The sequence below is a fragment of the Eleutherodactylus coqui genome, chromosome 9 (genome assembly GCF_035609145.1).
Source record: "Eleutherodactylus coqui strain aEleCoq1 chromosome 9, aEleCoq1.hap1, whole genome shotgun sequence".
In the NCBI taxonomy this organism is placed as follows: Eukaryota; Metazoa; Chordata; class Amphibia; order Anura; family Eleutherodactylidae; genus Eleutherodactylus; species Eleutherodactylus coqui.
Genome location: NC_089845.1, coordinates 138,455,427 through 138,480,598, shown reverse-complemented (window position 1 = coordinate 138,480,598; position 25,172 = coordinate 138,455,427). Strand labels below are relative to the sequence as shown.

Below are 25,172 nucleotides of genomic sequence, written 5' to 3'. Positions count from 1 at the left end.
GGCCATTCTTCTGTGATTGTTTTTATGTGCATGACGACTGGAGGCTGCACTACGTACATGATGACTGGAGGCTGCACTACGTACATGACGACTGAAGGCTGCACTATGTACATGACGACTGGGGGCTGCACTATGTACATGACGACTGGAGGCTGTGCTATGTACATGACGACTGGAGGCTGTACTATGTATATGATGGATGGAGGTTGCACTATGTATATGATGACTGGAGGCTGCACTATGTACATGACGACTGGAGGCTGCATTATGTACATGACGACTGGAGGCTGTACTATGTACATGACGACTGGAGGCTGCACTATGTACATGACGACTGGAGGCTGCACTATGTATATGATGACTGGGGGCTGCACTACGTACATGACGACTGCAGGCTGCACTATGTACATGACGACTGGAGGCTGAACTATGTACATGACGACTGGAGGCTGAACTATGTACATGACGACTGGAGGCTGCATTATGTACATGATGACTGAAGGCTGCACTATGTACATGACGACTGGAGGCTGCATTATGTACATGACGATTGGAGGCTGCATTATGTACATGACGACTGGAGGCTGCACTATGTACATGACGACTGGGGGCTGCATTATGTATATGACAAGTGGAAGCTGAGTTTCTGTTACTCAGCAATGAAGTCTTGCTTAGTTTTTAAAATGGGCACAATCTTACCAGTTGCCAATGAATCGTGGGTCGCTCTGCTCAATGTTGACAATGGTGTGGGGATCAACGTAAAATCCAATAAGTACTCCACCTAACAAGTAGCCTGCTGCCGGGCCCAGCGCACCCATCACATACATGATTGCTGTAAAAACATAAATCAGAGACACTGTATAAGAAAATGCAACGCCATATGAAGTACTGCAGCAGGAAATGGAAACATTGTATCTAGAGATGAGCGAACGCGTTCGTCCGAGCTTGATATTCGTGCGAATATTAGGGTGTTCGGGATGTTCGTTATTCGTAACGAACACCATGCGGTGTTCTGGTTACTTTCACTTACTTCCCTGAGACGTTTGCGCGCTTTTCTGGCCAATTGAAAGACAGGGAAGGCATTACAACTTCCCCCTGTGACGTTCAAGCCCTATACCACCCCCCTGCTGTGAGTGGCTGGGAAGATCAGGTGTTCGCCTAATATAAAAGTCGGCCCCTCCCGCGGCTCGCTTCAGATGCCTGGTGAGTTAGATGAGGGACAGTGCTGTTTGTACCGGAGCTGCTGTAGGGAAAGAATTGGTAGTTAGTGTAGGCTTCAAGACCCCCCAAAGGTCCTTATTAGGGCCACTGATAGCTGTGTGTTGGCTGCTGTTAGCAGTGGCATTTTTTTTTCTTCTCAAAATCGGCTCTGCAGAGCGTTGCACCTGGCATTAGGGACAGAAGTGCTGCATAGGCAGGGAGAGTGTTAGGAGTGAGTGTAGCCTTCAAGAACCTCAACGGTCCTTTCTAGGGCCATATTTATCCGTGTGCAGTTCTGTTCAGGCTGCTGTTAGCTGTGCTGCATTTTTTTTGGGCTTCTTAAAATCGCCTCTGCAGAGCATTCCACCCTCCATTGATACTGCAGGGAAAGAATTGTATAGGCAGGGCCACAACACAGTTATTATTCATAGAATATACGCAGTGCTGCCTTTTGCTTGTAAAACAAGTGAAAATAATTCTATTTGTCCTGCCTCTGTCCGTCCTAACGCCTGTGGACACGTGTGAGCTGCGTGAAAAACATTGCTAAATCATACGCACCCAGCTACGCTTTACTGCTGGCTTCGCCATTTGCTTTCCTTAATTGGGAAAAAAAATACCTGCTCTGCCAGAGTTATAATAACTCTGCTACCCTCACGTTCTGTGACACATAAGCAGGGACACAGCACAGTTATTAAACTTCTCATGTTCATTGAATATACGCAGTGCTGCCTTTTGGTGGGAAAAAACTGAAAACAAATCTATTTGTCCAGCCTCTGTCCGTCCTAACGCCTGTGGACACGTGTGAGCTGCGTGAAAAACATTGCTAAATCATACGCACCCAGCTACGCTTTACTGCTGGCTTCGCCATTTGCTTTCCTTAATTGGGAAAAAAAATACCTGCTCTGCCAGAGTTATAATAACTCTGCTACCCTCACGTTCTGTGACACATAAGCAGGGACACAGCACAGTTATTAAACTTAGATTATTCATTCACTAAAGGCAGTGGGGCCGTTCGTTTTCCAAAAAGTGCAAAAATTATATTTGGCCTGCAGTCTTGCGCCAATTTATTTCCTGCCTGTGAAATCAAATCACTGGTAATACAGCATGCTGAGGGGTAGGGGTAGGCCTAGAGGACGTGGACGCGGCCGAGGACGCGGAGGGACAAGTCAGGGTGTGGGCACAGGCCGAGCTCCTGATCCCGGTGTGTCGCAGCCGACTGCTGCGCGATTAGGAGAGAGGCACGTTTCTGGCGTCCCCACATTCATCGCCCAATTAATGGGTCCACGCGGGAGACGGTTATTAGAAAATGAGCAGTGTGAGCAGGTCCTGTCCTGGATGGCAGAAAGTGCTTCGAGCAACCTATCGTCAACACGCAGTTCTGCGCCGTCCACTGCTGCAAATCCGAATCCTCTGTCTGCTGCTCCTCCTTCCTCCCAGCCTCCTCACTCCACTACAATGACACCTGCTCAGGAGCGGGAAGACTCCCAGGAACTGTTCTCGGGCCCCTGCTCAGATTGGGCAGCAGCGGTTCCTCTCCCACCAGAGGAGTTTATAGTCACTGATGCCCAACCATTCGAAAGTTCCCGGGGTCCGGGGGATGAGGCTGGGGACTTCCGCCAACTGTCTCAACAACTTTCTGTGGGTGAGGAGGACGATGACGATCAGACACAGTTGTCTTGCAGTGAGGTAGTAGTAAGGGCAGTAAGTCCGAGGGAGCAGCGCACAGAGGATTCGGAGGAAGAGCAGCAGGACGATGAGGTGACTGACCCCACCTGGTGTGCAACGCTTACTCAGGAGGACAGGTCTTCAGAGGGGGAGTCAAGGGCATCAGCAGGGCAGGTTGCAAGAGGCAGTGCGGTGGCCAGGGCCAGGGGTAGAGGCAGGGCCAGACCGAATAATCCACCAAGTGTTTCCCAAAGCGCCCCCTCGCGCCATGCCACCCTGCAGAGGCCGAGGTGCTCTAAGGTCTGGCAGTTTTTCACCGAGACGCCTGACGACCGACGAACAGTGGTGTGCAACCTTTGTTGCGCAAAGCTCAGCCGGGGAGCCAACACCAACAGCCTCACCACCACCACCATGCGCAGGCATATGATGGCCAAGCACCCCACAAGGTGGGACGAAGGCCGTTCAGCGCCTCCGGTTTGCACCCCTGCCTCTCCCCCTGTGCCCCAACCTGCCACTGAGATGCAACCCCCCTCTCAGGACACAGGCACTACCGCCTCATGGCCTGCACCCACACCCTCATCTCCGCTGTCCTCGGCCCCATCCAGCAGTGTAGTTCAGCGCACCGTCCAGCCGTCGCTTGCGCAAGTGTTCGAGCGCAAGCGCAAGTACGCCGCCACGCACCCGCACGCTCAAACGTTAACCGTCCGCATCGCAAAATTCATCAGCCTTGAGATGCTGCCGTATAGGGTTGTGGAAACGGAGTCCTTCAAAAGTATCATGGAGGCGGCGGCCCCGCGCTACTCAGTTCCCAGTCGCCACTACTTTTCCCGATGTGCCGTCCCAGCCCTGCACGACCACGTCTCCCGCAACATTGTACGCGCCCTCACCAACGCGGTTACTGCCACGGTCCACTTAACTACGGACACGTGGACAAGCACAGGCGGGCAGGGCCACTACATCTCCCTGACGGCACATTGGGTGAATTTAGTGGAGGCTGGGACCGAGTCAGAGCCTGGGACCGCTCACGTCCTACCCACCCCCAGAATTGCGGGCCCCAGCTCGGTGCTGGTATCTGCGGAGGTGTATGCTTCCTCCACTAAAGCACCCTCCTCCTCCTCCTCCTCCTCCTCCTCTGTCTCGCAATCAAGATGTGTTAGCAGCAGCATGTCGCCAGCAGTCGGTGTCGCGCGGTGTGGCAGCACAGCGGTGGGCAAGCGTCAGCAGGCCGTGCTGAAACTACTCAGCTTAGGCGATAAGAGGCACACGGCCCACGAACTGCTGCAGGGTCTGACACAGCAGACCGACCGCTGGCTTGCGCCGCTGAGCCTCCAACCGGGCATGGTCGTGTGTGACAACGGCCGTAACCTGGTGGCGGCTCTGCAGCTCGGCAGCCTCACGCACGTGCCATGCCTGGCCCACGTCTTTAATTTGGTGGTTCAGCGGTTTCTGAAAAGCTACCCACGCTTGTCAGACCTGCTCGTAAAGGCGCGCCGGCTCTGCGCACATTTCCGCAAGTCCCACACGGACGCTGCCACCCTGCGCACCCTGCAACATCACTTTAAGCTGCCAGTGCACCGACTGCTGTGCGACGTGCCCACACGGTGGAACTCTACGCTCCACATGTTGGCCAGGCTCTATGAACAACGGAGAGCTATAGTCGAATACCAACTCCAACATGGGCGGCGCAGTGGGAGTCAGCCTCCTCAATTCCTTTCAGAAGAGTGGGCCTGGTTGGCAGACATCTGCCATGTCCTTGGTAATTTTGAGGAGTCTACCCAGGTGGTGAGCGGCGATGCTACAATCATTAGCGTCACCATTCCTCTGCTATGCATCTTGAGAAATTCCCTGCAAACCATAAAGGCAGCTGCTTTGCGCTCGGAAACGGGGGCGGGGGAAGACAGTATGCCGCTGGATAGTCAGGGCACCCTCCTGTCTATTTCTCAGCGCGTACAGGAGGAGGAGGAGGAGGATGAGGAGGAGGGGGAAGAGACAGCTTGGGCCGCTGCTGACGGTACACCGGCTGATTGCCTGTCATCCTTTCAGCGTGTATGGCCTGAGGAGGAGGAGGAGGAGGAGGAGGATCCTGAAAGTGATCTTCCTAGTGAGGACAGCCATGTGTTGCGTACAGGTACCCTGGCACACATGGCTGACTTCATGTTAGGATGCCTTTCTCGTGACCCTCGCGTTGCACGCATTCTGGCCACGACGGATTACTGGGTGTACACACTGCTCGATCCACGGTATAAGGAGAACCTGCCCACTCTGATTCCCGAAGAGGAAAGGGGTTCGAGAGTGTTGCTATACCACAGGAACCTTGCGGACAAGCTGATGGTAAAATTCCCAGCCGACAGCGCTAGTGGCAGAAGGCGCAGTACCGAGGGCAAGGTAGCAGGGGATGTGCGTAGATCGAGCAGCATGTACATCCCAGGCAGTGCAACAGTCTTTAAGGGCCTGGCCAGCTTTATGGCTCCCCACCAAGACTGTGTCACCGCTCCCCAGTCACGGCTGAGTCGGCGGGAGCACTGTAAAAGGATGGTGAGGGAGTACGTAGCGGATCGCACGACCATCCTTGGTGACGCCTCTGCCCCCTACAACTACTGGGTGTCGAAGCTGGACACGTGGCCTGAACTCGCGCTGTATGCCCTGGAGGTGCTTGCTTGTCCTGCGGCTAGCGTCTTGTCGGAAAGGGTGTTTAGTGCGGCTGGGGGAATCATCACAGATAAGCGTAGCCGCTTGTCAACCGACAGTGCCGACAGGCTAACACTCATCAAGATGAACAAAGGCTGGATTTCCCCAGACTTCTGTTCTCCACCAGCGGACAGCAGCGATACGTAAGCAATACGTAGGCTGCACCCGCGGATGGAAGCTACGTTCTCTCTCACCATCCAAAACGGGGACATTTCTGCTTCATCAATCTGTGTTTAATATTCCTCCTCCTCCTGCTCCTCCTCCTGAAACCTCACGTAATCACGCTGAACGGGCAATTTTTCTTAGGGCCACAAGGCTCACTCAAATAATTTTTCAGAACAATTTTTATAAGTTTCAATGCGCTTAAAAGCATTGGAACTTTAACTTGAACCAATTTTTCGTTACACTGGGCTGCCTCCAGGCCTAGTTACCACTTAAGCCACATTAACCAAAGCGATTAATGGGTTTCACCTGCCCTCTTGGCTGGCCATGGCCAATTTTTGGGATGTACATTAGTACTGTTGATACAGCAATTTGTGTGGGCCCTCGCCTACAGTGTAATCAAATTAATTTTTAGCCCACCTGCATTACAGCTGACGTTACCTCAGCTGTGTTGGGCAATGCAATGGGATATTTTTGTGTACCGCCGGTGGGTTCCAGGGAGCCACCCATGCTGTAGGTGCACACTGAGTTTTTAATACATCTGTACACTTCTAAAGAACCCGTCTGACCGGGGCATGCAGTGTGGGCCGAAGCCCACCTGTATTACGCACGACATTACTACCTCAGCTGTGTTGGGCAATGCAATGGGATATTTCTATGTACCGCCGGTGGCTTCCTGGCACCCACCCAGGCAGTGGGTCCACAGGGAGTTTAACCTACATGTGTCCACTTGTAAAGAACCCCAGTCTGACTGGGGCATGCAGTGTGGGCCGAAGCCCACCTGCATTAACCCTTTCCAGTCCACTGTGTGACCTGTGAAGACATTAGGGTTTAAGGCTGTACAGCTCCGTTGTTGGTAGACGTCCGTCGGGGTTCTCTTACTGTATATTGCCAGCCTCTCTGCTGTCGGAGCCTATCCTACATGTCAGCTCATGCAGTACTGGCTTTAGCCAGCATATAGCGCCGTTGTATAACGGCAGAAAAAGAGTAAGCCCCCTAGGAAAACCATATACAAATTGGATTGGAAAGGGTTAAGCACAACATTACTACCTCAGCTGTGTTGGGCAATGCAATGGGATATTTCTATGTACCGCCGGTGGCTTCCTGGCACCCACCCATGCTGTAGGTGCACACGGAGTTTTTACTACATCTGTACACTTATAAAGAACCCCAGTCAGACTGGGGCATGCAGTGTGGGCCGAAGCCCACCTGCATTAAGCACGACATTACTACCTCAGCTGTGTTGGGCAATGCAATGGGATATTTCTGTGTACCGCCGGTGGGTTCCAGGGAGCCACCCATGCTGTGGGTCGACAGGGACTTCACAATAGGGAGTTGTACCTGCCTGTGTCTATGAATTAAAAAGCCCGGTCTGACTGGGGCATGCAGACACCTTGACAGAATGAATAGTGTGTGGCACATAGGTTCCCCATTGCTATGCCCACGTGTGCAGCTCCTGATGGCGGTGGCACAGGATTCTATTTCTCATTGCTTCTGTACAGCATTGTGGGCTATCGCTCCGCCACTTTTAAAGAGGGTCGCTGCCTAGCCGTGCCAACCTCTGCAGTGTGTGCCTGCGGTCCCTCGTCATGGCAGACGCAATTCTAAATAGACATGAGCGTGGTGTGGCATGAGGGCAGCTGAAGGCTGCCCAGGGACACTTTGGTGTGCGCTGTGGGGGGGAGGGGGGGCGGTTGGTCAGCATGTAACCCAGGAGAAGTGTCAGTGGAGTGTCATGCAGGCAGTGATTGTGCTTTGTTGGAGGTAGTGTGGTGCTTAGCAAAGGTATGCCATGCTAATGAGGGCTTTTCAGAAGTAAAAGTTGTTGGGAGGGGGGGGGGGCCCACTCTTGCCGGTATTGTGGCTTAATAGTGGGACCTGTGAACTTGAGATGCAGCCCACCATGTAGCCCCTCGCCTGCCCTATCCGTCACTGTGTCATTCCCATCACTTTCTTGAATTGCCCAGATTTTCACACATGAAAACCTTAGCGAGCATCGGCGAAATACAAAAATGTTCTGGTCGCCCATTGACTTCAATGGGGTTCGTTGTTCGAAACGAACCCTCGAGCATCACGGGAAGTTCGTTCCGAATAACGAACACCCGAACATTTTGGTGTTCGCTCATCTCTAATTGTATCTTTAATACTTAACTGCATATAAAGCAGTCTAAGAGGAGTCTATCATGTCCTGAGGACCACCACTAAGTATAACGGCTGATAGGACAGCAAAGTTTGGGGCTGCGCTTTTTATATTGACCAAACTCCCGGCTTCTTTGGTGTCTACCCAGGAAGCCCCCGCTCGGTGCATTGAGGGGCTCATGCCTACATTTATTGTACTCTGTATGCAGAAATGAGCCAATACACCGACTGCTGGCATCCTGGCAGGACAGCGAAGAAACGAGGAGCCATAGACAGCAAACCCCTGAACTCTGAGGCTCCTGTCCTTGGAGCCTTAGTTTATGGATCTTATTGGACATGACAAGGTCCCATGGACAGCCATGGTTAAATTGGTGCACACAATATAATGTACGACTGAAACCGAAGGCAGGAAAGCTTCATCTGAGATTCATTTATACGTCATGAAGGTGCGGAATCAAATTTAACAAATCAGCTTTTCGCTCCCGAACCTGAGAGGCCTCTGAGGACATTCTGAAATAACGATCCATAGCAATTCTTTATATTACAACTAGGCAGAAAAGAAGGTTAAAGAATGGAGGTCTGACGGGAGTCTTCCATCATCTCATGAGCAGATATATCATGACTCAGGCTACGGCATTTACAGACCTGTCAAAGTAGCAGAATTGTATCTCCCATCAGAAAATTGTACTTAAAGGGGTCATCTCTCAAAAATATGACAACCCCTCTCTATAAGCTCTATTAGGCCCCTTGGGACCCTCCTCTATGGGCAGAATGGAGATCTGCTATCAGAGGCCCAGCTGGGATTGTATCTGGGGCCCAACATGTAATTTACGGTACTGTCTCCAGTGGCAGACTTCAGCTTGCAGCTGCGGGTGTAACCGCCACCTATGCACTCCTTAGGCCGCCTGCAGACGGCCGAATTTGCATTGCGGAATCCGGAGTGTGCGTCCGCCTCTGGATCCTGCAGAATATACCGCCCATAGCATGCTATGAATAAACATGTTTTCCTCTACATGAGTGGAAATCAATTGCGGCTTCCGTTCACGGAGGAAAAATTGCAGCATGTTCTATTGCTATATGGATTCCGCATGGGCGGCTTCCAGTGAAGTCGACCTGCGGCTGTGATTGGTTCATCCAGCACTGGCTTTGATTGGCTGAGCCACGACACTCAAGGACCAATCACAGCCAGCTCCTCCTAAAGGCGGGTTTTTTCAAACATCTGACCAGGAAGCACTGAGGGAATACTCGGAATCTGACTGTGACCCCATCTGGTGACTCTGTGTACCTCGCTTAACTGTACTGTGGATGACCGCGGAGACTCGCAGGCGGTCATGCGCAGTACAGTTGTTTGATTGTCTTTCCCACGCTGTTGCTTAGCGATGACAGTGGTACCCGCAGCCCATGCACACTGTTAATTGCGTATGGGCTGCAGGTCAGACGCCTCCATTGACATCAATGGAGGCCATCCGCACGGATTCCGCGGCAAAACAGAGCAGGTAACGATTTTTCATATGATCGCAGAATATGCATTTTGTATCCACAAATGTGAATAAAAAATCGAAAATACATGCCTTCCAATGCCTGGGTTTTACCGCAGACAGCGATTGTGGAATCCGTAATACAAATCCGCTTGTGTGAGCACGACCTGATGTGTTTTACATGCAGGTTACTCTGGGGACCGCATGAAAAAAAACTGCGACCATCTGAAGCTTTGAATTCCAATGTATTCATTCCGATGAACGTTTTATTGGCACGTAAGAAAATCATGCAAGGAAAAATAGCACTTCGGCGGACGTTTTCGGTTGCTGATTTTATGCGCTGCGTCAAAAGCTGGTCTTGCCCTATCTTTGCCAAGTCAGGCCGGTTGCACACGGCCAGGTCAGAGTTCGCATGCGGTAGCCCGCAGCAGAATCCGACCCGGCATCCTTTTCTTTCTTCTTTCTGTACTGCGGATGCTCCGCATGGCGAGACATCGGACATGCGCAGTCCGTGTATTTTTTTAACTTTTTTAAAATCCCGGCTCTTCCTGCATCATTGCTAGGAGATGATGTGGAATCCGTGACCTTTCTGCAATGTGATTGCAGAATGGCCGTGAGTCAGATGGCTTCCATTGACTTCACTGGAAGCTGTCTGTGCGGAATCCGCACAGAAATAGGGAATTCTGCGATTTTTCCTCCATGAGCAGAAAATTGTAATTGATTTTCGCTCGTGTAGAGAAAAAAAGCATTTTGCCGTAGCATGCTATGGGCAGTATTTGCTGCAGAACCCGGAGGTGGACGCCTCTGGATTCCGCAATGCAAATCCGCCCGTGTGCAGGCAGCCATATGCAGGAAGCTCCCATAGACTTCAATATCCCCTCCTTTAACCAACCGTGTAATTATACTGAGATGTGTGCAATGAGAAGACCTTTATTATGACCCTACTAACGGCTGGTTGCCATAGACAGTTCCTAAGTATTACAGGGTATTTAATTGGTTACTTCACATCACCATCAATCAGACGTTATCCTTTGGGAAATTAATGAATCCACATTCTTAAGAATTAACTGGACAATGATGTAGTCGGGAACAGAGGTAATGCTCAGAGGCACGGACGCCCCTGGGGTAAGGAAGCAGCATATATAAGGGTCTTCATGTATTTGCATTGAGAACGTCATGGGTGTACGGCTGCAGCGTCTCACAAGGGCAGACTTGTATCTACATAGCAGAGCCAGGTGCAGATACATTGTAGACTTGCTGAATAGACATATCCACTCATTACAGTAAATGCTGAGACCTGGCCAAACAAGACAAAGCATCACTATACATCGCCACGCTATATGATAATGGAAATATTCAATCCCAAAGTCCCTGGCAAATCAGATTGTACTTAAGAAAACATTGCAACACGTCCTCTAAATTGCATCTACACAAACAATTCATTCATTCCCTCTAATATACAAGTCTATGAAAAACATTGCATTCAAAGCCCTGTCCATGGGGTTCACTCAATATTAAACGAGTTGTCTCTTTAAACATTCCCTTATTGTTGGAAGCATCCTACAAATGCGGTGATTTTTTTCACACAGACCATCGGTTTTGCATGAAAAATGCCCATGTGTATAGCCTTATTAAAGAAATAAATCTCGTTATTTGTATAGCGCCAACTTATTCTGCAGCGCTTTCAGGTAACTTAATTATTACCCCCAAGGAAGCTGGGTACTCATTCTACTGACCTCGGAAGGATGGAAGGCTGATTCAACCTTGAGCCAGCTACCTGGACCATACAGGGATTGAATTTGCAACCTTCTGGTCATGAGCTTAGGCCTGCATTTCTACTGCCTTAACACTGCCACTTAACATTGGAGTGCATGAGTCCTTAGACTACCGATGTGTGATCGAGGCTCAGTGTGCATTGGGTAGTCTAAGGAGTGACACCGTCATCTTGGATCACCAGAGCAGGGTCCCAGAAACTGGGGGAACAGTGGCTATGAGAATAAAGAAGGTACCAGGTAATAAAACTCCTCCTCCTTCCACTTTGTCCCGGAGTCATAACTAACATTAAGATATTTAGCTTAGTAAATCAGATCAGCCTTCCTTTGTGTTGCATCGCATGAAAATGCTCGAAAGTTGATATTGCAGATGGGCCGCAGATACCGCAGGAAAGCAGGAGTTTACTGCCGGACGGCACTTCTGCACACGTACGCTGTGAATTAAAAGTAGACCCGGACAACACCTGGACAGGTATCGCAGTGTCCTCGGCCGCGGGCAGGGCTGGATTCCACTGCGGGCTCCCGCATATGGAATCAGATCCTCCCATTGACATGAGGCCTTACTTGAGACAGGGGGCTTGTGTTCCTGAAATGCGTTGTCTCTTTAAGGGGATATTGAATAACTTAATTTTAACCCATGGTTTGCGCCTTGTTGTGGATCGGTTCTACATTATCCTGCTTTCTGTCCTTCCCTCCGTTGAGGCAGACTGCATTTTTTGGTTAAGAGTTTACCAATTGTACAATACAACAATGAAATTAAGAGAAGTAGGGGGGCCCCAAGATAAGCTTTTGCACGCGGGCCCATGAGCCTTTAGCTACGCCCCTGAATGAAAGGCTAGTCTGCATTTATTTTCGGGTCTTTGGCCCCTATTCTTCCAACAGTATGTACCCTACATAGTGCTATCTGTTTTATCTTGTTCTGTTACGGTATACTACCCTTGAGGTGCCCTAGATCTCACCCACAACCCCTGTTCCTGCCTACTTTCCTCCACTCCTGGCTAACCCCAGGCAGGCACCTGGGAGGTGGTCCCTACTCTCACTAGGGACTGAAAAGGGACGCTGGCGTACCTGGATGGAAAGGGTAGAATACCGACAGAAAAGGCAGATGTAAATAACCAACATGAACAATACTAAGCAGAACTGAGGCAGATAGAAAAACCTGGCGGATAATAGCAAAGTATAGCAGACAAGCTGACAGAGGCAGGAGACCAACAGAGGCAGACTAGCTAGCAATAGAGGCAGACTAGGGAAACCAATAACTGGCAGTGATTGCCAGTCTCTGCCTGACCTTTAAACAAAAGCCTCCGCCCAGGGGTGGAGAGAGGGAGACAGCCAACTCTCAACAGAGCATAATAAGAGGGAGCTTGTGCTCGGCAGCTGCACTCACAGGAGCGCGCATGGCGCCACGCCGTCCGGGCACCCACACCCCCGGCAGCCAGACAACAAGCCGGGGGGATGCGCTCTGACCGCGGGACCCCGCATACCGCTGCCCCGGTAGGACCAGCATGGTAACAAGTTCTGTTTTAGTATTCTTTTGTGTTATGACTAAAAGGCATCTGAAAAGCTTAAAAAGCACAAGAAATTATTTTCTGGTAAACGTATATGGATCTTAAAGGGCCACCTGATATTTTTTCATTTATTCATTATGTAGCTATCTCCCCCCAGTATATATAAGTGGGTTAGTGTTACCTTGGTTAGTTATTTCTTTCTGTCTGAATCTCCCAGCCTCCTTCTCCTCAGATGCTCATGTGAACTCAATTCTATCCACAAAGTCTCACAGTTATAGTAGAGGAGATCCCAGCTCATCCTCCTGGCTGTAGCTTATGTAGATGACTACAGGAGTAAATAATAATTAAACTGCCCCCCCCCCCCCCCCAGCAGGCAGAAATGGTATAGCATCAGATAATGCTGTGCTGATGCATCATGGGATAGATGTGAGACTGAAAGTAAAAAATGATGCCTCAAAATGGAGGATTACATCTTGACAGGGAATGGAAGTGGCTGGAATACACAGAGGAGACCTCCATAGTGTGAGAGGCAATCAGGTCAGGGTCAGGGATTGAAAAATGTGTTTTTTCCGGTGTGGCCCTTTAATGTTGTGTCAGTAAAACAGAATAGTTGGAAGGATTAGTACAAGTGGTGTAGGCTTTTGGATTGTGTCAGTGCACAAATCTTATATCTTCCAAGAATCTAATTTCAAAGGTCCCAAAATAATATTAAAGTAGTAATTAATTTTCAGATACCAAGGGTACTTTTCTTGCTAAGATTGTCAGTACATTGCTGATGCACGTTTATTCACTGAGCCACTTAGTTGGCTTGCAGAAATCTGGCAGCTGCACCCAAAGGCATCTGAAATGAAATCTCATCCTGGTGTGACCTTGAAGAATAAACTGCCGATACAGAAAAATTAAAAATGTCATATCGTGAACTACACAGTATTGCATAATTATCTATCCCATATCTACCTGTGTCTAGTCTAATGTAATCTAATCTATCTATCAATCTATCTATCTCATATCTATCTATCTCTCTATATTTCATATCTATCTCATATCTCTCTATATCTCAGATCTATCTCATATCTTTCTTTATCTCATATACCGCTCTCTATCTCATATCTATCTACCGTATTTCCCAAAAAATAAGCCCCACTCGATAATAAGCCCTACCCCTATATCCAGGTGTGTGTGTGTGGGGGGGGGGGGTCGAAATATAAGCCTTCCCCCCAAAAAACTACATGGCAGAAAAAAGAACAGCAATACTCACCTAGCCGGCGGCATCTGTGTCCCTCGCGCTGGTCTCCGGCGCTGTGGCAGGCTGCCGTGTCCTCAGTGTTGACACAGTACTTTCTTCCTGGTAACAGGGCTTTGAATATCCCGCCTCCAGCAAACGAGTGCTGTGATTGGATCACGAGCACCGCTGGCTCAGCCAATCAGAGTTTGAGCAAGATCATTCACAGCCATTCAGTGAATAATATCCCTGAATGGCTGTGATTGGTTCTTCAAGCGCCGGCTCTCATTGGCTGGGCAACGGCGCTTGTGATGCAATCACAGCACTCGCTTGCTGGAGGCGGGGTATTCAAAGCCCCGTCACCACAAAGAGAGTGCTGTGTCAACACTGAGGATTACACCGCAGCCTGCCGCAGCGCATGAGGCCAGTGTGAGGGACTGAGACGCTGCGGGCCAGGTGAGTATAAGACCCCCCTTCACAAAAATAAGACACTGGGCCTCTTTTGGGGCAAAAATTAATAAAAGACAAGGTCTTATTTTTGGGGGAACATGGTATCTATCTCATATCTCTCTATCACATTTCAATCAATTTCTTTATCTAATATCTATCTATCCCATATCTGTCTATCTCATATCTATCTATCCCATATCTGTCTATCTCATATCTATCTATCCCATATCTGTCTATCTCATATCTATCTATCCCATATCTATCTGTCTATCTCATATCTATCTATCCCATATCTGTATATCTCATATCTATCTATCCCATATCTATCTGTCTATCTCATATCTATCTATCCCATATCTATCTGTCTATCTCATATCTATCTATCCCATATCTATCTGTCTATCTCATACCTATCCATCCCTATCTATCTCATATCTATCAATCAATCTATCTGATATCTATCTATCTATCCCACATCTGTCTCTCTCATATCTATCTCTCTCATATCTATCCCTCTCATATCTATCTCTCTATCTATCTCATATCTATCTATCTCATATCTATCTATCTATCTATCTATCTATCTCATATCTATCGCTAGAAATCAATCATAGATCTAGGATAGGGCACCACATAACAGCAGCTGAGGATTGGAAGGTAAAACATATGTTCCCCTTAGTGGAGCAGGGATAACTGCAGGGCTTTGGGTGTATGTACACAAGAGATTTTCCCGCGCGAACTCCATCCAACTGTGATATGGACAGAACTTGCATGGAAAATAACCTATTGATTTCAATGGGTCAGTTTAGATGAGCGATTCTTTGGTCGCACCGATAGCGCAAGAATTGAAAATTGCAGCATGCCCTATATATGGGCGATGCCGCTGCGAGAATCGCCCATTACTTCCTATGGCAATAAAAAAAAAAAAATCACATCACACTCGCATGTAAAAACGATTGTTACACAAGTCCAGTGCATTTATTTCTATTTTTACTATGGGAACAACATGCGGTTCTCACACGTGTGAAAAACGCGTCTGAAAATCGCACGTATAGCGATGCATTTTGCAATCAGTTATAAAATTGCAGGTTACGATATCAATGTGATATCGGGCCCAGTTTCTAAATATCACATTCACTCGTGTAAATACAGCTTTCGGGCTTATTTAGACGACCGTATATCGGCTGCGTATTCACGACGGCTGATATACGGCGTCCCTCTCTGCAGGGGGAGGAGGCTGGAAGAGCCGGGAGCAGTGCTCTGAGCTCCTGCCCCCTCTCCGCCAACTCTCTACCCCTCTGCACTATTTGCAATGGGGGAAGGCGGAGCTAATTCCCAGAACTTAGCCTGCCTCCTCTCATTGCAAATAGTTCAGAGGGGCGGAGAGGGGGTTGGAGTTCAGAGCACTGCTCCCGGCTCTTCCAGCCTCCTCCCCCTACAGAGACAGACGCCGTATATCGGCCGACGTGAATACCGGGCCAATATACGGTCGTCTGAATAAGCCCTTCAGAGAAGAAAAATGGGTTGTATATGGAGACACTACAAATAAAAGTGCTAGACATAGTCCTGTAATTCAGCATTTGCAAATATGCCTTTCTGATCAAATTTTTGCAGGCACTGCTATTTGATAAGTCAAAACTAGGGCAAAAAATACCCATGTGGAAGTATATTGTTAGACTATGCCATTACTTGCTGGTGTGTGTAGTAAGACCCCCACAATCATTAGTATAAAGGCATTCTGTGTGCACTATGGCCTATTTTGATTTGTTAAGGTGCATTTAGACACAAACATGATCGCTCAAAAGATTCCCTTTTGAGCGATCATTTTGCATAATCTACTAATTGGTACCAATGCCTATTAGTACCAATTAGTAGCCTGTGAGCCCCCAGGAGCTGAATTTATGCAGAGGACCACCCGCTGTTCTCTGAATAAATTCCCTTTGTTCTGCCAGCAGGGGTGACAGCTGAGACAATGTAATCAGCTGTTATCAGTGCTTCCCGGGCAGAGCACAGCGTGCGGTCCCGTCTATCAGCTGTACAATGGATTTCATGCAGAACTGAAATCCATCGTTTGACAGAAAACTGAAAGATGGGCACATTTACACGCAACGATTCGCTAAGATTGTCTAGACCCTGCTCTCAGGACATTGTTCTGTGGTTATTCTTTAACCCCTTAAGGACATGACCCATCAGTTTTTACCAGTTTCAGTTTTTTTTCCCGCCTTTTAAAAAAATTATAACCTTTTTATTTATCCATCGACGTAGATGTCCGGAGACTTGTTTTTTGCAGAACGAGTTGTATTTTTTTATTGGTACTATTTAATGTACTGAAAAACATTTACAGAATTCTCAAAAAAACTGAAATCCCGCCATCTCTGAGTGCGTCTTGTTTGTACGGCGTACAACAAAAATGACAATTTTATTCTATGGGTCAGTACGATTACTATGACACCAATCTTAGGGCTTTTACCCACGAGCGTTTTTTTTTTAACGCTGCGATATCACTGCGTTTTATTCAATGGGACTTTCTAATGTTACAATCGCATCGCACATCGCAATTGCAACAGCACAAATTTGCGATTTTTGTGCAATGCGATTTTAACATTAGAAAGTCCAATTGAAAAAATTGCAGCGATATAGCGTTAAAAAAAAAGCTAGTGGGTAGAAGCCTTAAATGTTTTTTTTGTTGTATCACTTTTATTCTTTTTCCAAGGATATTTAACTTTTTAAAATTATTTTCTGCCGCCAACTTCTGACCACAATATCTTTTTTATTTTCCCTTCGACATAGCGGTGCGAGAGCTCATTTTTTGCGGTACATCCTGTAGTTTCCGTAGTTTGAATACATACGACCTTTTGATTGCTTTTTGTTCCATTTTTTTCTTGGAAACTGGGTGACCAAAAAAAGCTCAATTCTGGCCTTTGTTTTCTCCTGACGACGTTCACTGTGCGGGGTAAATAATGCGTTACTTTGATAGATCGGACTTTTATGGAGGCAGCGATGACAAATATGTATTTTTGATTATTTAGATTCTTTTATTATAAATATAGCAAAGGGGTTTTTTTTTTGGGTTTTTTTTAAACTTGTATTACTTTTTTTTAAAAATAATTAGTAAAATGTTATTAATCTTATTTTAACTTCTTCTTTTAAGTCCCGGAGGGCACAACAATTTGAGATGCTTTAATCACTCCTGCAGTAGGATTCTCGGCTCGTGGCCGGCAAATCGCAGCGTGCTGCGAATTGACGCGATTCTCCGTGGTCAGCCTATCTGTCAGATAGGCTCACAGCGGAGATCCGTCCGCAACACCTGTGGACAGCCAGCCTAAAAAGAATAATTACATAAATAAGTAAAACAAAATTACAGAATAAAACAACAATATATACATAAAAAATAACCCAAAGCTGACGTCACCAAAACCGCTGCTATATGGACCCTGTAATCCCAAACCATACATACTATATATCAAAACGTCCAAAACAAATAGAGGAACCCACTCCCCTTCTTCAATTTAGCGTAAACATACTAATTTTAAATAAATAAATAAATGTTAAAACATGTTTTTTAGCTTTTTACCCCCAATAAAACTAAACAACTGGAAAAAAAAAGACAGTGAAAAAATATTTTAAAAAATAGCCTTATATGTCACGGGAAAAAAAACAACGAATATAATTGTGATAGCTGAAGAAAAACGAATAGGGCAATAAAACTACCACATGGGTAAAATCCCTAAAAAAAAGTGTCTGGTCCTAAATGTTCAAAACAGCCTGGTCCTTAAGGGGTTAAAATCAGTATCCACTCATTACTTATGGGAGTAGTCAGAGGTGACAGTTTCTTTAAAGGGGTGTTTCCATCTTTGATATTTATGGCATTTGTAGCCACAGAATATTCTATTAACCCCTTCCTGCCCCATGACGTAAGGGTACGTCATGGGAGCGGGGTACTTTCCGCAAAATGACATACCCTTACGTCATGGGGATAGCGGGTTCACAGAGGGAGCGTGCTCCCTCTCTGACTCCAGCCGGCTCTCGCGATAACATCGTGAGAGCCCGGCTGGTTTCTATAGCAACTGGATGCCGGATACCGGCGTCCTGTATTGCCATAGTCTGTGATCGCTATAGTAAGCAGGAGAGAAGTCCTGCCATGCCTTATCGTAGCAATCAGCAGTAGAAGTCCCTCAGAGGGACACAGACTGTGTGAGAAAAAGAGAAAACTAAAGTACAAAAAATAAAAATGTAAAAAAAAGTTAAAAACCCTTTTTTATGCTTTTTTTCATATTAGCATAAAAAAATTAAAAATCCCACATATTTGGTATCGACGAGTCTGTAACAACGTGTACAATAAAATTGAATGTGCTTATTATCCTGCATGGCAAAAAGTGTTAAAAAAATGCAAAAAAAAAAACAATAAAAGTGATTTAAAAAAAACATGCGTACCCCAAAATGGTACCAATAAAAACTACAGCTCGTCTCGCAAACAATAAGCCCTCAGAGAGCTCCGTCCATGGAAAAATAAAAACATAGCACTTTGAATGCAGCGATTTAGAAAAAAAAAAAAATTCCAAAAAAGGGTTTTTATTGTGGAAAAGTGGAAAAACCTAAAAAAATATAAAAATTTTGGTATCGTTGTAACCGTACTGGCCCGCAGAAAAAAATGTAGTGTGTCATTTATGCTGCATAATTAACACTTTAAAAAAAAAAAAATCTATGGCAGAACTGATGCGTTTTCTCTCCCTACGATCATAAAAAAAATAATAAAAGTTGTACAATGTAGTCTATGTAACCAAAAATGGTACCAATAAAAACTACAGTTCGCCACGCAAAAAACAAGCCTTTATACGGCCGCGTCGACGGAAAAATAAAAAAGTTAGGGCTGTTGAAAAATTGAGATGAAAAAAATACTAAAAATCGTTTCGTCCTCAACGCCAAAATTGGCCGTGTTCTTAAGGGGTTAATATTGAAAAAGTTTGTTTCCCACCTGTGGGACCCACACATTTGTCCAATCAGAGGATGGATGGGGAGGATATGCCATATACTCCTGTAAGCGGAATAGTCTTTTAAGCTACTGCTGGAATGAAGATCTCCACACAATAGAGGAGCGACAGCAGCGGCATTCAGACTGTTAGCTTTGATTTCCTATTTACTAACAGCAGCTTCTGTCGCGTCTCTAAAGGTTAAAGTAAAAGCCTGCTTGTAATGAGATGTTTGCCGAAGGAACGCGGGGAGCATTACCGGCTGCAATGTGTTCACTCTCCGGTCTAAACTCCTAATAATATGGAAATGATTTAAAATGCCAGATCTGGTTGCCATGGCATCTCGCTGACTCACAAAGTCAGAGACCTTCAGAATCACCATGATATACTAAGTAATATCCCTCAAAGTGCTTAAATGGGAAGTGTCCAGCTCGCTTATAACAAAGCTGGATAAAATGGTGTATATGACTTAACCCCTTAGTGACCAAGCCTGTATGTACCTTAATGACGGAGCCAAATTTTGGAAATCTGACATGTGTCACTTTAAGGGCGCCCACCCACTGGCGTTTGCGTTTTCCGCGGGAAAAAAACGCAGCGTTTTCTGCGATTTTTTCGCGCGTTTTTCGCGGCGTTTTCCGCGATTTTTCTGTTAATTTCCATTGACATTCATGGGTGCATTAGGAGAAAAATAAGGACACATATGCAACTGACAGTTCCTATGTTAAAAACGCAAACGCAACGCAAAAAAAAACGCCAGTGGACAGGAACACATGTTATCTCTATGCCTGTGCAGGAAAAACGCAAAACGCAGGTAAAAAAACGCCAGTGGGTGGGCGCCCTAACACAGAATAACTCCGTAAAGGTTTTGCACATCCAAGTGATTCTAACATTGTTTTTTCGCGACATGTTGTACTTCATTTAGGGCGCAGTTAGACGGGCATTTTTTTCCTGCACATGTTTTTTGCGTTTGCGATCTGCATCTATCAGAACCAATACTTTTCAATGGCAGCGGTCACATGTTCGTTTTTTACCTGCACACAAAAATTTCCATTAGTAAAAATAGGGCAGCGGATTTCAAAACGCAAATAACTGCGGCATTCAGGATTTTTTGGATGTGAACCCCTGGATGCTATCACATCCAGGGGTTTCACCTTGTGCTCAATGGGGCCAACGGCAGCAGCGACAACCCCATTGAGAACATACAGTGAAGATCACGATCCTCTGGCACAGCTGTGGCAGAGGAATTCTTCATCTCCGTGGGGAGTCCCCTCATCACTGAACACTGTGACAGCATTGTCACAGTGTCCAGTAACGAGGGGACTGCCCGCAGGGATGAAGAATTCCCCTGTCACAGCTGTGGCACAGGAGCGCAATGTTCTCCCATTGCTTCCAATGCAGCCGACACTTCTGCAGCCCCATTGAAAGTAATAGGTTGCCGGCAAGCCATGCAGTGATTCTCGGGGAAGGGCTTTAAATATAAACCCTTCCCTGAAAATCATCCCTAGAATGTGCCCTCCCCATCTTCTGGACTTGCGTCCGCCATCTTGCCGACGGGCACATGTGCCGAAGCTGGGGAAAGGTCCACGGATGAGGATCTCATCCAGGGACATCAGCGGAGGACTTAGGTAAGTAATTACACCTCCCATCACTGATCATATCCGTGACGGGAGGTGAAATGTAAACATTTTTTGAACTTTTACGTGATCGTCATTATCCATTCGATAGCGGTGACCACGTGACCAAGGATTGCGCACTGTGACCCCCATGAAATCTGCAGACTCTCGGCTATGCTTGGTAGCTAGGAGCAGGGAGATTTTAAATTTCCCTGGCAATCCGCAGGGTAAGGGGGCCTTAGGTACGTAATTTCATCTTCCCTCATGGATATGATCAGTGAGGGAAGATGAGACTTAAACCTTCTTTTTACTGTACTTGATCGCCATTATCCAGTGGATAACAGCGATCATGTGATGGGGAACCGCATATAGCATTGCCTGGTGACATCTGCCTGCTCTCGGCCACTCAAGCTAGCTGGAAGCAGGGAGTCTTTAAATTTCCAGAGCCCGTGACGTTTGATGTCTGGCACGCATGCCTAGAAGATGGCTTACGGTCCTGGAAGGACCAAGACGCCGCGGGACATCATGAAGGACGGAGGTGAGCAGTTTCAGCTGCCCTCATGAATCCAATCCGTGAGGGGAGCTGAAACTTAAATTTTTTCCACCTTCTATTTACTTTCATGCGATTGTCGTTATCCATTGGATGTGCAGATCAATGGCATTTCTATATGCAAATCAGTGACAGAAATCCAAGTGTAAGCCTCAACTTTCTGCCATTGATTCCACAGAAACGAACATGTCCTTAGTGTTACAGTATGCGCTCCGAAACCTTATAAACCTCACAAATGTTGCATCATAAAGTCTAAAATGGGTAAAATGTAACAGTTCTCAATAAGAGAAACAAAAGAATCTTGTAGATATGATACTTTTTAAGGGCTAACAAAAAGAAATGATGTTACAGCAAGCTATCAAGGGTGGGGCAGGCTTAGCCCTATCCACGATCCCCTATGCCTAGGGGATGACTCTGGGCTGGGGACATCATAGAGACTGTGTTAACCCCTAGTGGGCAGCCCTTTACATTCCCACACACCAAAAAGTTGTCAGTCTGATGGCAAGGAAATGGGCTATAATATAAAGGGTGTTCATTAAAGATTTCCTCTGACCCACTTCTATTTATCACAGGATGCTGAAGCTGCTCATGTGTAATGATATAAGTCTCTAGGTTACCTGCCAATTTGCAACTCTGAACTTCTAACGGTCTTTCTTTTACAGGTGCTGAAGTGTTACGAGGTCTGATAATGGACCCAGTGGAATACAGAGCAGTCATCAAGTTTCTTGAAATGCCGCATCCCAAGGGAGTCAATCGACGAGATGAAAGAGGTTTGTGGGGAAGATTCCCCATCCTATGAAGCAGTCAAGAACTGGCATAGTCAATTGAAATGTGGTCGGACTTCGGTGGAAATGGATCTAATTCCAGGGCAACCCCACTCTGCTTTCGATGAACACACCATCTAGCAAATGGAGGCCAGTATATTGGAAAATCGTCATGTAAGCATTCGTTACCTGCTTAAAATGTCAAGATTAGTGTGGGGTCCGTGGAAAAAAATCATCCAAGACCATCTTCATATGTATAAGGCATCAACTTGCTGGGTTCCCCGGCTGCTCACACCTTTCCTGAAGCAGGAACGAGGCGAATGCTCCCAGGCTCTTCTGACGATTTGCCATGGAAACCAGGAGGAATTTTTCAACAGACTGATTACACAGGATAAAAAAGCTGGGTCTATCACTGTGATCCAGAGACTAAAGTCCAGTTTATGCAATGGAAGCATCCGGACTCACCGCCTCCAAAGAAGGCACATGTGCCCAGCCCTCGGCAGGCAAGGTCATGCCCACAGTCTTTTGAGACCAGATGGTCTTGATGGATTTCCTAACAAAGGGTACGCCGATTACCGGGGCAAACTATTCTTCACTGCCACGGAAATTGCAGGAGGCCATCAAAACCAAGATACTCAACATGCTCACCAAAAAGTTGTCTGCCTTCTGCAAGACAATGTCCCAGTTCACAACGTGTGGGTGGCGGTGTCTTACCCGTCGCTCCAGTTCGTCCCACAAGTGCTTGATTGGATGAATAAATAGTTATTACAAAATGAGCAGCTTTTTATTTTACCCATGCCCTTCCTAGCATGCCGTTCGGTAAACTCAGTATTTGCATATTTGCTTATTTTCTTCAGTGTCCAGATACTTTTGTCCATATAGTGTACATCTGCTGAACACATTATTCATAAAGGAACCTTTGTGGTGGAACCCCTGCATTAGGCCTGGTGACTGTGCGGAGGGGGTTTAGCTATCTTCCTTCGGTTGGGCAAGTGTTGGCCTATCTGGCACTTCTCTCGTTTCTGGGGATGACCTGCTGTCGGAGACTCCTGTGTCTGTAGCTCTGGGGCTTATGGATGCTCTTGGTTGTGTCTACCACTCTTCTGTCACTTCATACTTAGTGGAATTCACAGGGTTAGACTGCGGCATTTTGGGCGGCTATGGTGCTTCTGTCGACTGATATGTTTCTTTAAACCTGCAAGGCTTCAACATGTTTCTGTGCATGATCCACAGATGGGAATTTTAGCTTGCACTTCATACACAGGGCCATAGGGAAAGACTTGTTTCACAACTCTGTAGGGCTCTATTTCCCACCACCTACTCAGCTTCCCTTTTGGCCTTTTCTCTCTGACTAGCACACGGTCACAAGGTTGTAGAGGTGTTTTTTGGACAAGGGTCTTTGCTGCGTATGTTTTCTCTTGCAAGCGCTGACCTACTATTCTCTGAATAGTCTGAAGTCGGTGCCAATATTCACATACCCAGGAAGCAGTAGACCATGCAGTGGTATCTTCAGGTTTTTACAGATTCAATCCCATAATTTCTCTGCCAGCCCTCCCAGAGAGCAGTATATAAGCGAGGTAAGCCCGGGGTGGAATGGACTCGGTTGCTGAAGGTCCACACAAGTTTGGGTAAATATTTAGGTCATCTTATTTTCTTGTTCCTCTCTAGAGTACATAACATCCGCAACAGAGTCGGGTTGAAATACTCCATGCTCCATTGCCCTGATACGTAGTGTGGGACTTCTCAATTCCGTATAATTGGTTTAGCTCCTTTATAACCATCTCCAGGAAGCTGGCCCCCTGATCTGAGGGTATACACTTTGGGCAACCATAGACTCTGATGTAGTCAAAAATATACAGAACAGGCCTGTACCCTGATTCACTCCCTATGAGTGCACCCACCCAATACTTATATGGAGGTCAACAACACTGACAGTAAGTCACTTGTGCCGATGTCCTCCATAGATGATCTCCAGCATCTTAGTCCAGTTTCGCACTGGTTTCTTAAGTAAAGAACTGACAGTGACTGTCTTTCCTGCAGCTTGGAGCTTCCTAACAGCATATTCATAGTCACACAGTTTTCTCCGAGCAGCGTCCCAGGTCCCTCTCTACTGGTGACTAGGCTTCCTTTTCTCCTGGAGCTCCACCCTGCTGTCTGCCTCCGGGCAGCAATCAGACTCTGCAGGTCTTAATGTCTCTGGTCCCTCTTTCAGACAGCACCTTTCATTGCAGCTCACTCTTTCCGTTCTGCTAGTGACTGTTTAGGACCTCCATTCAGATCCTCTAGCCCAGATCTAGCCAAATATCTTGACAAAATAGTGCAGCATGCTGCACTCTTTCATCGGGGAAAGTGCCAGAGGGCGTGACTGCAGCTGGATGGACCCCATTATATTCCTAGAATCATAGAATGGTAGAGTTGGAAGGACCTCCAGGGTCATCTGGTCCAACCCCCTGCTCAGTGCAGGATCACTAAATCATCCCAGAGAGATATTTGTCCAGCCTTTGTTTGAACTCTTCCATTGAAGGAAAACTCACCACCTCCTGTGGTAACCTGTTCCACTCATTGATCACCCTCACTGTCAGAAAGTTTTTTCCAATGTCTAATCTGTGTCTCCTCCCTTTCAGTTTCATCCCACTGCTTCTAGTCTTCCCTTGTACAGATGAGAATAGGGCTGATCCCTCTGCAGTGTGACAGCCCTTTAGATATTTGTAGACAGCTATTAAAGGGGTTGTCCCGCGCCGAAACGTTTTTTTTTTTTTCAACCCCCCCCCGTTTGGCGCGAGACAACCCCGATGCAGGGACTTAAAAAAAAAACCGCACAGCGCTTACCTGAATCCCCGCGCTCCGGTGACTTCTTACTTACCGGTTGAAGATGGCCGCCGGGATCTTCTCCCTCGGTGGACCGCAGGGCTTCTGTGCGGTCCATTGCCGATTCCAGCCTCCTGATTGGCTGGAATCGGCACGTGACGGGGCGGAGCTACACGGAGCCGG

The 25,172-nt window shown here is 47.0% G+C and overlaps 1 protein-coding gene across 1 annotated transcript in view; it reads right to left on the bottom strand.

The window, feature by feature from the left end:
- SLCO5A1 (solute carrier organic anion transporter family member 5A1) overlaps window positions 1-25,172 on the bottom strand; it is a 120,329-nt gene that overhangs the window by 54,303 nt on the left and 40,854 nt on the right. The window contains exon 3 of the mRNA XM_066579040.1: window positions 700-832. Within this exon, the coding sequence (XP_066435137.1) occupies window positions 700-832 (133 nt within the window). The remainder of the gene's footprint in view (window positions 1-699; window positions 833-25,172) is intronic.